This window comes from Polyodon spathula, chromosome 8 (assembly GCF_017654505.1).
Source record: "Polyodon spathula isolate WHYD16114869_AA chromosome 8, ASM1765450v1, whole genome shotgun sequence".
NCBI classification, from domain to species: Eukaryota; Metazoa; Chordata; class Actinopteri; order Acipenseriformes; family Polyodontidae; genus Polyodon; species Polyodon spathula.
Window position 1 is genome coordinate 14210012 of NC_054541.1, and position 15553 is coordinate 14225564.

At 44.8% G+C, this 15553-nt stretch overlaps 1 protein-coding gene across 5 annotated transcripts in view; it reads left to right on the top strand.

Moving 5' to 3' along the window:
• LOC121319486 (RNA-binding protein Raly-like) overlaps positions 1-15553 on the top strand; it is a 60169-nt gene that overhangs the window by 39800 nt on the left and 4816 nt on the right. For 3 of the 5 annotated variants that reach the window (XM_041256941.1, XM_041256942.1, XM_041256943.1), the window contains exons 5-9: positions 3965-4122; positions 4519-4632; positions 6376-6497; positions 7005-7101; positions 15272-15316. In XM_041256941.1, coding sequence (XP_041112875.1) covers positions 3965-4122; positions 4519-4632; positions 6376-6497; positions 7005-7101; positions 15272-15316 — 536 coding nt within the window. Of the gene's footprint in view, positions 1-3964; positions 4123-4518; positions 4633-6375; positions 6547-7004; positions 7102-15271; positions 15317-15553 lie in introns of those variants that run through there. The other 2 variants (XM_041256945.1, XM_041256946.1) reach the window with 2 other exon arrangements.

Sequence of the window (15553 nt, forward strand, 5' to 3'; positions counted from 1 at the left end):
TGAGATAGATAGAACTGAGAATACCACCTCTAACATTAAACACAGTCACTGAGATTAGAGTCATGAGATAGATCATAGAACTGAGAATACCACCTCTAACATTAAACATAGTCATGAGATAGATCATAGAACTGAGAATACCACCTCTAACATTAAACACAGTCATGAGATAGATCGTAGAACTGAGAATACCACCTCTAACATTAAACACAGTCATGAGATAGATCATAGAACTGAGAATACCACCTCTAACATTAAACACAGTCATGAGATAGATCATAGAACTGAGAATACCACCTCTAACATTAAACACAGTCATGAGATAGATCATAGAACTGAGAATACCACCTCTAACATTAAACACAGTCATGAGATAGATAGAACTGAGAATACCGCCTCTAACATTAAACACAGTCATGAGATAGAACTGAGAATACCAACTCTAACATTAATCACAGTCATGAAATAGATAGACCTGAGAATACCACCTCTAACATTAATCACAGTCATGAGATAGATAGAACTGAGAATTCCACCTCTAACATTAAACACAGTCATGAGATAGATAGAACTGTGAATACTGCCTCTAACATTAAACACAGTCATGAGATAGATAGAACTGAGAATACCACCTCTAACATTAAACACAGTCATGAGATAGATAGAACTGAGAATACCACCTCTAACATTAAACACAGTCATGAGATAGATAGATAGAACTGAGAATACCACCTCTAACATTAAACACAGTCATGAGATAGATCGTAGAACTGAGAATACCACCTCTAACATTAAACACAGTCATGAGATAGATAGAACTGAGAATACCACCTCTAACATTAAACACAGTCATGAGATAGATCATAGAACTGAGAATACCACCTCTAACATGTATCATAGTCATGAGATAGATAGAACTGAGAATACCACCTCTAACATTAAACAGTCATGAGATAGATAGAACTGAGAATACCACCTCTAACATTAAACACAGTCATGAGATAGATCATAGAACTGAGAATACCACCTCTAACATTAAACACAGTCATGAGATAGATAGAACTGAGAATACCACCTCTAACATTAAACACAGTCATGAGATAGATCATAGAACTGAGAATACCACCTCTAACATTAATCACAGTCATGAGATAGATAGAACTGAGAATACCACCTCTAACATTAACACAGTCATGAGATAGATAGAACTGAGAATACCACATCTAACATTAAACACAGTCATGAGATAGATCACAGAACTGAGAATACCACCTGTAACATTAAACACAGTCGTGAGATAGATAGAACTGAGAATACCTACTCTAACATTAAACACAATCATGAAATAGATAGAACTGAGAATACCACCTCTAACATTTATCATAGTCATGAGATAGATAGAACTGAGAATACCATCTCTAACATTAAACACAGTCACGGGATAGGTAGAACTGATAATACCATCTCTAACATTAAACACAGTCATGAGATAGAGCATAGAACTGAGAATACCACCTCTAACATTAAACACAGTCATGAGATAGATCATAGAACTGAGAATACCACCTCTAACATTAAACACAGTCATGAGATAGATATAACTGAGAATACCACCTCTAACATTAAACACAGTCATGAAATAGATATAACTGAGAATACCACCTCTAACATTAATCACAGTCATGAGATAGATAGAACTGAGAATACCGCCTCTAACTTTAAACACAGTCATGAGATAAATCTGAGAATACCACCTCTAACATTTGTCACAGTCATGAGATAGATATAACTGAGAATACCATCTCTAACATTAAACACAGTCATGAGAGATAGAACTGAGAATACCATCTCTAACATTAAACACAGTCATGAGATAGATAGAACTGAGAATACCACCTGTAACATTAAACACAGTCGTGAGATAGATAGAACTGAGAATACCTACTCTAACATTAAACACAATCATGAAATAGATAGAACTGAGAATACCACCTCTAACATTTATCATAGTCATGAGATAGATAGAACTGAGAATACCATCTCTAACATTAAACACAGTCACGGGATAGATAGAACTGATAATACCATCTCTAACATTAAACACAGTCATGAGATAGAGCATAGAACTGAGAATACCACCTCTAACATTAAACACAGTAATGAGATAGATCATAGAACTGAGAATACCACCTGTAACATTAAACATAGTCATGAGATAGATATAACTGAGAATACCAACTCTAACATTAAACACAGTCATGAAATAGATATAACTGAGAATACCACCTCTAACATTAATCACAGTCATGAGATAGATAGAACTGAGAATACCGCCTCTAACTTTAAACACAGTCATGAGATAAATCTGAGAATCCCACCTCTAACATTTGTCACAGTCATGAGATAGATATAACTGAGAATACCATCTCTAACATTAAACACAGTCACGAGATAGAACTGACAATATCATCTCTAACATTAAACACAGTCATGAGATAGATCATATAACTGAGAATACCGCCTCTAACATTAAAGACAGTCATAAGATAGATAGAACTGAGAATACCAACGCTAACATTAAACACAGTCATGAAATAGATAGAACTGAGAATACCACCTCTAACATTAATCACAGTCATGAGATAGATAGAACTGAGAATACCACCTCTAACATTTGTCACAGTCATGAGATAGATATAACTGAGAATACCATCTCTAACATTAAAAACAGTCACGAGATAGAACTGATAATATCATCTCTAACATTAAACACAGTCATGAGATAGATCATATAACTGAGAATACCACCTCTAACATTAAAGACAGTCATAAGATAGATAGAACTGAGAATACCACCTGTAACATTAAACACAGTCATGAGATAGATAGAACAGAGAATACCTACTCTAACATTAAACACAATCATGAAATAGATAGAACTGAGAATACCACCTCTAACATTTATCATAGTCATGAGATAGATAGAACTTAGAATACCATCTCTAACATTAAACACAGTCACGGGATAGATAGAACTGATAATACCATCTCTAACATTAAACACAGTCATGAGATAGAGCATAGAACTGAGAATACCACCTCTAACATTAAACACAGTAATGAGATAGATCATAGAACTGAGAATACCACCTGTAACATTAAACATAGTCATGAGATAGATATAACTGAGAATACCAACTCTAACATTAAACACAGTCATGAAATAGATAGAACTGAGAATACCACCTCTAACATTAATCACAGTCATGAGATAGATAGAACTGAGAATACCGCCTCTAACTTTAAACACAGTCATGAGATAAATCTGAGAATACCACCTCTAACATTTGTCACAGTCATGAGATAGATATAACTGAGAATACCATCTCTAACATTAAACACAGTCACGAGATAGAACTGACAATATCATCTCTAACATTAAACACAGTCATGAGATAGATCATATAACTGAGAATACCACCTCTAACATTAAAGACAGTCATAAGATAGATAGAACTGAGAATACCAACGCTAACATTAAACACAGTCATGAAATAGATGGAACTGAGAATGCCACCTCTAACATTAAACACAGTCATGAGATAGAACTGAGAATACCACCTCTAACATTAAACATAGACATGAGATAGATCATAGAACTGAGAATAGCACCTTTAACATTAAACATTCATGAGGTAGATCATGGAACTGAGAATACCACCTCTAACGTTGCATTGTAAACCCCTCTCTTCAATACAAGGTGTGTTATTAGAGTCATGTATGAGCTTTATTGTAAACCCCTCTCTTCAATACAAGGTGTGTTGTTAGAGTCATATGTGAGCTGCATTGTAAAGCCTTGTCTTCAATACAAGGTGTGTTTTGAGAGTCATGTCTGAGCTGCATTGTAAACACCTGTCTCTTCTTGCTCTCAGCTGTCTCTCTGTTCTGCCCTTATGTGTTTCAGGCTGTTTGAATACCGCGGCCGCGTGTCACCTGCCCCCAGAGTGGTTCCAGTGAAGCGCCCCCGTGTGGCTGTGCCGTTAGTGCGCAGAGTGAAGTCACTTCCTGTCAAACTAATCACCCGATCAGCCGCCATCACAAACAGCTCTGCAAAACAGAAATGTAAGTGGATTCCTGAGGTTTCTCAAAACACTCTACCCTCACCCTGCTGTAGCCTTACTCTGAACTGAGTCAACATGGTGCCATGCTCTACCCTCACCCTGCTGTAGCCTTACTCTGAACTGAGTCAACATGGTGCCATGCTCTACCCTCACCCTGCTGTAGCCTTACTCTGAACTGAGTCAACATGGTGCCATGCTCTACCCTCACCCTGCTGTAGCCTTACTCTGAACTGAGTCAACATGGTGCCATGCTCTACCCTCACCTTGCCGTCAGCCTTATTCTGAACTGTGTTCTTTTTGGGTTTCCCAAAGAGTATCCCTGACATCAACCTTAATCCAGAAATAATGAGATAGATCAGGCACTGTTTTTAATGAATATATTTTTTGTTTTCTGCAGTGAAATCCAATGAACTTCAAGCAATTAAATCAGAGCTCACCCAGATCAAATCTAACATCGATGCTCTGCTGGGTAGGCTGGAGCAGATCACAGAGGAGAAATACTCAGTGACAGGTGAGTGAGCAGCTCACAGTACAGTATACTGTGCATGGGGTGCAGATCAGAGAAATACTCAGTGACAAGTGAGTGAGCAGCTCACAGTACAGTATACTGTGCATGGGGTGCAGATCAGAGAAATACTCAGTGACAGGTGAGTGAGCAGCTCACAGTACAGTATACTGTGCATGGGGTGGTGAGCTGGCTCACCTGCTTGTAAACACAACAAATAAGTAGATATATTTGCATGGATGTTTGTGTGTGTGTTTGTGTTTGTGTATGTATGCCTTTTCCATACTTGTCCCACAGTCAGTTGCATTTCATTCAAAATACCAGAAGATGGCAGAATTGCATAAAACGTAATGCAGCTAAACGCATAAAGCCCCTACTGAATCATACCACCCTCATCAATACACAGTGAAGGCAAAGAAGGGGAGCCTCTACACTTGAATATTGCATTGCCTGACACTTTCTAACCACTTTTAACACATTTGTGCCATAGCAAAGTTTAGCACACACACACACATATATATTATTGAAATTAAAAAATAAGTGCTTCAAAACATTGTATAAGCAAAGTACATTATTATTATTACACCATGTAGCAAATTTTTATATTTAGGAGTAGTTTTTCGAGATTTACGATTATACTGTATTTACAGTATAATCGTAAATCTAGAAAAACTACTCACTTCTAAATCTTTTGTAGTCATTTTTGTATTACTTTAGTATAAATACATGTTAATTTGGATTCATATGTTGTTTTTTTCTGACTATGTGAACGAAAAGACACACATTTGCCCATTTCCCCATTGGAAATAGTGATATTTTGAAATATTACTGTCCTGGTCACAAAAGCAAAGTTTGTGGGGAATAATAGCCATTTTCTATACTTTTGAGGCATAAGCAATTAGGAAATAACACTTACTACCCAGGAACAAAAATTGTGTTACATAATGTTATTATTTTTATTATTACTTGTAGCTAGTTTTGACAGATCTGTAATTATTAATTCCATTTAGAAAAGCGAATGTGCAATGATAGCTTTTCACTCAGTCTAGCCATCTATTGGAAGCAGTTGAGAAGTGACAGCTCATAGCTGCACAGGCAGTTCCACATGCAGCTCGTAAATAAGTTCCAGCCATTCCCAAGGGCTTCAGTGAACTGGAATGGATTTTCAAACTGTGGGCTGGTTCAAACGTACTGCTCCTCTTTTGAACATTTGCATGTGTTTACTATTAAAAATAATGGGGTACCACTGGAAACCAAGCGATTTTGTGACATCCTGTTAGGAAGTCGAAGTCCTTCGTGAAGGGAAAGGGTATTTATTCATGTTATTTTATTCTGTACAGCAGCCACGTAGCATGCTTGCTGTTGCACCCCGTAGATGGTTATTGTCCTACCAGTGCTGGGTTGCTGTCACACATGTGCACTCATAACCAGAGTACTGGGGTTTCTACCATCATACGTGTGCTTGCGTGGCGTCTGGATCGGGCAGGTCTGGAGACTGCATGTCAATGAGACTCAGCCTCTTCCTATCCCGCCCTCAAGACTACCTCAATTTACACTGTCTGGTATGGCATGCTCCTCTTGTGTAGACAGAACACTGTGGTGTACTTGCTCTGTATACAGAACACTATAGGATATGTATACTAGGCTCATTGTACATGTGATCTGCATGTGTAATGTAACACACAGTGGCACATTGTTACCCTGTCTGAGCTCCCAGTTCTTTTCATGCAGCCTGTGTTGCTTCCACAGAAATCAGGAAGATGGAGGAGAGTAAGAGTGAAGTCTCGCAGGACGACTCGCCCTCCGAAACAGAAGAGCTGACTGAGGAGCTATTGAACGGGGATGAGGGGGACGAGTGTGAGGAGGACATGGTGAGAGAGTGACAATGGAACCCATTCACACTCATTACCCTGTCCCATGGTGAGAGAGGGACACTGGAACCCATTCACACTCATTACCCTATCTGTCTCACCCAGCCACCAGCCAATGACAGCCTTTTCACTGTTCCCAGCATTCCCAAGGTTCTGGGGTCAGATAAATCCTCTTTCAGGCTGTATTGGATATGATATCTGAGTGTCTTGATTTAAATATGTACTTTTACCATACCTCTCTGGGCTTTACAATGCTTCCCTATGCTTTATCATGCTTGTACTGTGCTTCATTACACTTTGCTCTACTTTTACTGTGAGAAACTTTTAGCAGGCCGTCCTTACACCCAAAAAGCAGAAAAATGAAACGCCAAAAGTAATAATCTTCCACCTCTCTTTAGGATTCTGTTGGCCCTGCCTTGGTATTGTGTGTATTTAAAGGTGCACTGTGCAGCAGGGCAGGGTGCAACGAGCACACTAAACGTGTGCCTGTGTCTTTCTCTCTATCAGAACAGTGCTGGTGCTTTGTTGGACTCCCCAGCCCGAGGCTCCCGGAACTCATCTTCGCTGACCATCTTTAAACTAAGAATGTGGAAAATGTTATATGGTAGATAACTCAGATTCTACAGTACAAAGTGTGTTAGACCACTAGAGGGCTGTGTCACTTAGCAGGGACTTACTGTACCTGTCTGTGTGTACCTGTCTTACAGTACCTGTCTGTGTATCCCTGTCTGTGTGTGCCTGTCTTACAGTACCTGTCTGTGTGGACCCTTCTGTATGGACCTGTCTGTGTGTACCTGTCTTACAGTACCTGTCTGTGTGTACCTGTTTGTGTGTGCCTGTCTGTGTGTACCTGTCTGTGTGGGCCTGTCTTACAGTACCTGTCAGACAATACCTATCTGTGTGGGCCTGTCTGTGTATACCTGTCTTAAAGTACCTGTCTGTGTGTGCCTGTCTTACAGTACCTGTCTGTGTGTGCCTGTCTGTGTGTGCCTGTCTTACAGTACCTGTCTGACAGTACCTGTCAGTGTGGGCCTGTCTGTGTGGACCTGTCTCTGTGTACTTGTCTTACAGTGCCTGTCTGTGTGTGCCTGTCTTACAGTACCTGTCTGTGTGTGCCTGTCTTACAGTACCTGTCTTACAGTACCTGTCTGTGTGTGACTGTCTCTGTGTACCTGTCTGACAGTACCTGTCTTACAGTACCTGTCTGTGTGTACCTGTCTTACAGTACCTGTCTGTGAGGGCCTATCTGTGCGTACCTGCCTTACAGTACCTGTCTGTGTTTACCTGTCTTACAGTACCTGTCTGTGTGGACCCTTCTGTGTGGACCATTCTGTGTGGGCCTGTCTGTGTGTACCTGTCTGTGTGTGCCTGTCTGTGTGTGCCTGTCTTACAGTACCTGTCTGTGTGTGCCTGTCTGTATGGAGCTGTCTGTGTGGACCTGTCTGTTTGGACCTTTCTGTTTGGACCTGTCTTACAGTACCTGTCTGACAGTACCTGTCTGTGTGGGTCTGTCTGTGTGTGCCTGTCTTACAGTACCTGTCTGACAGTACCTGTCTGTGTGGGCCTGTCTGTGTGTACTTGACCTACAATACCTGTCTGTGTGGGCCTGTCTGTGTGGACCTGTCTGTGTGGGCCTGTCTGTGTGGGCCTGTCTGTGTGGGCCTGTCTGACAGTACCTGTTTGTGTGTGCCTGTCTTACATTACCTCTCTGTGTGTGCCTGTCTTACAGTACCTGTCAGTGTGGACCAGTCTGTGTGGGCCTGTTTGTGTGTACCTGTCTTACAGTACCTGTCAGTGTGTGCCTGTCTTACAGTACCTGTCTGTGTTTACCTGTCCTACAGTACCTGTCTGTGTGTGCCTGTCTTACAGTACCTGACTGTGTGGACCTGTCTGTGTGGACCCTTCTGTGTGGTGTGTGTACTTGTCTTACAGTACCTGTCTGTGTGTGCCTGTCTGTGTGTGCCTGTCTTACAGTACCTGTCTGTGTGTGCCTGTCTGTGTGGACCTGTCTGTGTGTGCCTGTCTTACAGTACCTGTCTGTGTGGACCTGTCTGTGCGGACCTGTCTGTGTGGGCCTGTCTGTGTGTACCTGTCTGTGTGTGCCTGTCTTACATTACCTGTCTGTGTGGGCCTACCTGTGTGTACCTGCCTTACAGTACCTGTCTGTGTGTACCTGTCTTACAGTAACTGTCTGTGTGTGCCTGTCTGTGCGTACTTGTCTTACAGTACCTGTCTGTGTGTGCCTGTCTGTGTGTACCTGTCTTACAGTACGTGTCTGTGTGGACCAGTCTGTGTGGGCCTGTTTTTGTGTACGTGCCTTACAGTACCTGTCTGCGTTTACCTGTCTTACAGTACCTGTCTGTGTGTGCCTGTCTTACAGTACCTGTCTGTGTGGACCCTTCTGTGTTTGCCTGTCTGTGTGAAAATGTCTTACAATACCTGTCTGTGTGTGCCTGTCTGTGTGTACCTGTCTTACAGTACCTGTCTGCGTGTGCCTGTCTTACAGTACCTGTCTGTGTGGACCCTTCTGTGTTTGCCTGTCTGTGTGTAAATGTCTTACAATACCTGTCTGTGTGTGCCTGTCTGTGTGTACCTGTCTTACAGTACCTGTCTGTGTGTGGACCTGTCGGTGTGGGCCTGTCTTTGTGGGCCTGTCTGTGTGTGCCTGTCTGTGTGTACCTGTCTTACAGTACCTGTCTGTTTGTGCCTGTCTTTCAGTACCTGTGTGTGTGGACCTGTCTGTGTGGGCCTGTCTGTGTGGGGCTGTCTTTGTGTACCTGTCTGTGTGGGCCTGTCTTTGTGTGCTTATCTGTGTGTACTTGTCTTGCAGTACCTGTCTGCGTGTGCCTGTCTCTGTGTGCCTGTCTGTGTGGACCTGTCTTACAGTACCTGTCTGGGTTTACCTGTCTTACAGTACCTGTCTGTGTGGACCCTTCTGTGTGGACCTGTCTGTGTGGGCCTGTTTGTGTGTACCTGTCTGTGTGTGCCTGTCTGTGTGTGCCTGTCTTACAGTACCTGTGTGTGTGTGGACCTGTCGGTGTGGGCCTGTCTTTGTGGGCCTGTCTGTGTGGAGCTGTCTTTGTGGACCTGTCTGTGTGGACCTGTCTTTGTGGGCCTATCTCTGTGTACTTGTCTTACAGTACCTGTCTGCGTGTGCCTGTCTTACAGTACGTGTCTGTGTGGACCAGTCTGTGTGGGCCTGTTTTTGTGTACCTGCCTTACAGTACCTGTCTGTGTGTGCCTGTCTTACAGTACCTGTCTGTGTGTGCCTGTCTTACAGTACCTGTCTGTGTGGACCCTTCTGTGTTTGCCTGTCTGTGTGTAAATGTCTTACAGTACCTGTCTGTGTGTGCCTGTCTTACAGTACCTGTCTGTGTGTACCTGTCTGTGTGGGCCTGTTTGTGTGTACCTGCCTTACAGTACCTGTCTGTGTTTACCTGTCTTACAGTACCTGTCTGTGTGTGCCTGTCTTACAGTACCTGTCTGTGTGGACCCTTCTGTGTTTGCATGTCTGTGTGTAAATGTCTTACAATACCTGTCTGTGTGTGCCTGTCTGTGTGTACCTGTCTTACAGTACCTGTCTGTTTGTGCCTGTCTTTCAGTACCTGTGTGTGTGGACCTGTCGGTGTGGGCCTGTCTTTGTGGGCCTGTCTGTGTGGAGCTGTCTTTGTGGACCTGTCTTTGTGTGCTTGTCTGTGTGTACTTGTCTTGCAGTACCTTTCTGTGTGTGCCTGTCTGTGTGTACCTGTCTGCGTGTGCCTGTCTCTGTGTGCCTGTCTTATAGTACATGTCTGTGTCTACCTGCCTTACAGTACCTGTCTGTGTGTACCTGTCTTACAGTACCTGTCTGTGTGGACCTGTCTGTGTGGACCTGTCTTACAGTACCTGTCTGTGTGGACCTGTCTTACAGTACCTGTCTGTGTGTGCCTGTCTTACAGTGCCTGCCTGTGTGTACCTGTCTTACAGCACCTGTCTGTGTGTGCCTGTCTTACAGCACCTGTCTGTGTGGACCTGTCTGTGTGTGCCTGTCTTACAGTGCCTGTCTGTGTGTACCTGTCTTACAGCACCTGTCTGTGTGTACCTGTCTTACAGCACCTGTCTGTGTGTACCTGTCTTACAGCACCTGTCTGTGTGTACCTGTCTTACAGCACCTGTCTGTGTGTTCCTGTCTTACAGCACCTGTCTGTGTGTGCCTGTCTTACAGCACCTGTCTGTGTGGACCTGTCTGTGTGTGCCTGTCTTACAGTGCCTGTCTGTGTGTACCTGTCTTACAGCACCTGTCTGTGTGGACCTGTCTGTGTGGACCTGTCTGTGTGTGCCTGTCTTACAGTGCCTGCCTGTGTGTACCTGTCTTACAGCACCTGTCTGTGTGTTCCTGTCTTACAGCACCTGTCTGTGTGTTCCTGTCTTACAGCACCCGTCTGTGTGTGCCTGTCTTACAGCACCTGTCTGTGTGGACCTGTCTTTGTGGGCCTATCTCTGTGTACCTGTCTTACAGTGCCTGTCTGTGTGTGCCTGTCTGTGTGTACTTGTCTTACAGTACCTGTCTGTGTGTGCCTGTCTTACAGTACGTGTCTGTGTGGGCCTGTTTTTGTGTACCTGCCTTACAGTACCTGTCTGTGTGTGCCTGTCTTACAGTACCTGTCTGTGTGTGCCTGTCTTACAGTACCTGTCTGTGTGGACCCTTCTGTGTTTGCCTGTCTGTGTGTAAATGTCTTACAGTACCTGTCTGTGTGTGCCTGTCTTACAGTACCTGTCTGTGTGTACCTGTCTGTGTGGGCCTGTTTGTGTGTACCTGCCTTACAGTACCTGTCTGCGTTTACCTGTCTTACAGTGCCTGTCTTACAGTACCTGTCTGTGTGGACCCTTCTGTGTTTGCCAGTTCTGTGTGTAAATGTCTTACAATACCTGTCTGTGTGTACTTGTCTTGCAGTACCTTTCTGTGTGTGCCTGTCTGTGTGTACCTGTCTTATAGTACATGTCTGTGTCTACCTGTCTGACAGTACCTGTCTGTGTGGACCTGCCTTACAGTACCTGTCTGTGTGTGCCTGTCTTACAGTACCTGTCTGTGTGGACCCTTCTGTGTGGGCCTGTCTGTGTGTACCTGTCTTACAGTACCTGTCTGTGTGGACCTGTCTGTGTGTACCTGTCTTACAGTACCTGTCTGTTTGTGCCTGTCTTTCAGTACCTGTGTGTGTGGTGGACCTGTGGGGCCTGTCCGGTGTGGGCCTGTCTTTGTGGGCCTGTCTGTGTGGAGCTGTCTTTGTGGACCTGTCTGTGTGGGCCTGTCTTTGTGTGCTTGTCTGTGTGTACTTGTCTTGCAGTACCTTTCTGTGTGTGCCTGTCTCTGTGTACCTGTCTGTGTGTACCTGTCTGTGTGTACCTGTCTTACAGTACCTGTCTGTGTGGACCTGTCTTACAGTACCTGTCTGTGTGGACCTGTCTGTGTGGACCTGTCTGTGTGTACCTGTCTTACAGTACCTGTCTGTGTGGACCTGTCTGTGTGGACCTGTCTGTGTGTGCCTGTCTTACAGTGCCTGCCTGTGTGTACCTGTCTTACAGCACCTGTCTGTGTGTGCCTGTCTTACAGCACCTGTCTGTGTGGACCTGTCTGTGTGTGCCTGTCTTACAGTGCCTGCCTGTGTGTACCTGTCTTACAGCACCTGTCTGTGTGTGCCTGTCTTACAGCACCTGTCTGTGTGGACCTGTCTGTGTGGACCTGTCTGTGTGTGCCTGTCTTACAGTGCCTGCCTGTGTGTACCTGTCTTACAGCACCTGTCTGTGTGTGCCTGTCTTACAGCACCTGTCTGTGTGGACCTGTCTGTGTGTGCCTGTCTTACAGTGCCTGTCTGTGTGTACCTGTCTTACAGCACCTGTCTGTGTGGACCTGTCTGTGTGTGCCTGTCTTACAGTGCCTGTCTGTGTGTACCTGTCTTACAGCACCTGTCTGTGTGGACCTGTCTGTGTGTGCCTGTCTTACAGTGCCTGCCTGTGTGTACCTGTCTTACAGCACCTGTCTGTGTGTTCCTGTCTTACAGCACCTGTCTGTGTGTTCCTGTCTTACAGCACCTGTCTGTGTGGACCTGTCTATGTGGACCTGTCTGTGTGTGCCTGTCTTACAGTGCCTGTCTGTGTGTACCTGTCTTACAGGACCTGTCTGTGTGTGCCTGTCTTACAGCGCCTGTCTGTGTGTACCTGTCTTACAGCACCTGTCTGTGTGTTCCTGTCTTACAGCACCTGTCTGTGTGTTCCTGTCTTACAGCACCTGTCTGTGTGTTCCTGTCTTACAGCACCTGTCTGTGTGTACCTGTCTGTGTACACCACCTGTCTGTGTGTACCTGTCTTACAGCACCTGTCTGTGTGGACCTGTCTGTGTGTGCCTGTCTTACAGCACCTGTCTGTGTGGACCTGTCTGTGTGTGCCTGTCTTACAGTGCCTGCCTGTGTGTACCTGTCTTACAGCACCTGTCTGTGTGTGCCTGTCTTACAGCACCTGTCTGTGTGTACCTGTCTGTGTGGACCTGTCTGTGTGTGCCTGTCTTACAGTGCCTGCCTGTGTGTACCTGTCTTACAGCACCTGTCTGTGTGTGCCTGTCTTACAGCACCTGTCTGTGTGGACCTGTCTGTGTGTGCCTGTCTTACAGTGCCTGTCTGTGTGTACCTGTCTTACAGCACCTGTCTGTGTGGACCTGTCTGTGTGTGCCTGTCTTACAGTGCCTGTCTGTGTGTACCTGTCTTACAGCACCTGTCTGTGTGGACCTGTCTGTGTGTGCCTGTCTTACAGTGCCTGCCTGTGTGTACCTGTCTTACAGCACCTGTCTGTGTGTTCCTGTCTTACAGCACCTGTCTGTGTGTTCCTGTCTTACAGCACCTGCCTGTGTGGACCTGTCTATGTGGACCTGTCTGTGTGTGCCTGTCTTACAGTGCCTGTCTGTGTGTATCTGTGTGGACCTGTCTGTGTGTGCCTGTCTTACAGTGCCTGCCTGTGTGTACCTGTCTTACAGCACCTGTCTGTGTGTTCCTGTCTTACAGCACCTGTCTGTGTGTTCCTGTCTTACAGCACCTGTCTGTGTGTTCCTGTCTTACAGCACCTGTCTGTGTGTACCTGTCTTGGACCTGTCTGTGTGGACCTGCCTGTCTGTGTGTACCTGTCTTACAGCACCTGTCTGTGTGGACCTGTCTGTGTGTGCCTGTCTTACAGTGCCTGCCTGTGTGTACCTGTCTTACAGCACCTGTCTGTGTGTTCCTGTCTTACAGCACCTGTCTGTGTGTTCCTGTCTTACAGCACCTGTCTGTGTGTTCCTGTCTTACAGCACCTGTCTGTGTGTACCTGTCTTACAGCACCTGTCTGTGTGTACCTGTCTTACAGCACCTGTCTGTGTGTACCTGTCTTACAGCACCTGTCTGTGTGTTCCTGTCTTACAGCACCTGTCTGTGTGTTCCTGTCTTACAGCACCTGTCTGTGTGTTCCTGTCTTTGTGCACCTGTCTGTGTGTACCTGTCTGTCTGCACCTGTCTGTGTGTGCCTGTCTTACAGTGCCTGCCTGTGTGTACCTGTCTTACAGCACCTGTCTGTGTGTTCCTGTCTTACAGCACCTGTCTGTGTGTTCCTGTCTTACAGCACCTGTCTGTGTGGACCTGTCTGTGTGTGCCTGTCTTACAGCACCTGTCTGTGTGGACCTGTCTGTGTGTGCCTGTCTTACAGTACCTGTCTGTGTGGACCTGTCTGTGTGTGCCTGTCTTACAGTACCTGTCTGTGTGGACCTGTCTGTGTGTGCCTGTCTTACAGTACCTGTCTGTGTGGACCTGTCTGTGTGTTCCTGTCTTACAGCACCTGTCTGTGTGTTCCTGTCTTACAGCACCTGTCTGTGTGGACCTGTCTGTGTGTGCCTGTCTTACAGCACCTGTCTGTGTGGACCTGTCTGTGTGTGCCTGTCTTACAGTACCTGTCTGTGTGGACCTGTCTATGTGTGCCTGTCTTACAGTACCTGTCTGTGTGTGCCTGTCTTACTGTATCTGTCTGTGTGATTTTCTGTGGCAGATCTTTAACATGCTGCTTGGTTTTTCAGATGGAGTGCTCTTTTAAAAAGGGGGGTCTCTGTAAGGTTGGAGAGGTATTTGAGCAAACAAAGCCACATAACCAACCTCAACCAACTCCCCAAAACCAAAAAAAACATTTTTAAAAACCCTTACCGCTTAGCAGGAGCCTAGTTTTCCATTTGCAGAGGCTCAGCAGTACAGTCAGGACCATCGCCTTTTGTAAGGCAAGTGTCCAGTAGGTGTCGTCAGGGTACATACAGTAAATATTGATGTGGGATTACACCAAACAGACGGGCATATTGACAGGAAATGCATGCCTCTGTTGTATAGCTATGGCACTGCTCTTTATATTACAGTGTTTTTATTCGAGGTGCTCGCTCTGCTACTACGACACTAAATGATTTCTGATGAACAGATGGAGCCGTGCATGAAATGTCCTGAAGCAGCACCTGAATCTGAATCTTTAGTCCTGAGACTGAATCAATGGGAGTATCTCATTGCACATCACCATACTACTGTCCTGAGACTCACTGAATCAATGGGAGTATCTCATTGCTCATCACCATGACATACGCTGCCAGATCAACAGATAGCCCTCTCCAGCACTTTCTGAAACCTATTTGCTGATGCTTTTTTCTTTTCTTTTTAAACAGTGGTTTTCTTGTACAACTGAAACTCACACTGCACTATCTGAAGCCTCTCTCGTTTTGTTCTGGTTTTGTCTTTCTCTTTTAGGAAAACAATCACTTCTCAGAAATGGATACGATTCTACAGTAAAAGGCGAGTTGCAATACACCATTGTGTCTGAAGCCATGCTTGATTCTTACTGCTGCCCTTTGCCTCCTCCTTCAAACACAACAGTTCTGCCAGTAGCACCAGCTTGCAGTCTGTTTTTTTCCATTCACTGTTAGACCACACATCAGTGGCGGAGAATACAATCATTGAAATAACAAAACAATATACATGAGAGAAATTATCTGAATCTTAACATCAATCAGCCATGAGATATTTAATATT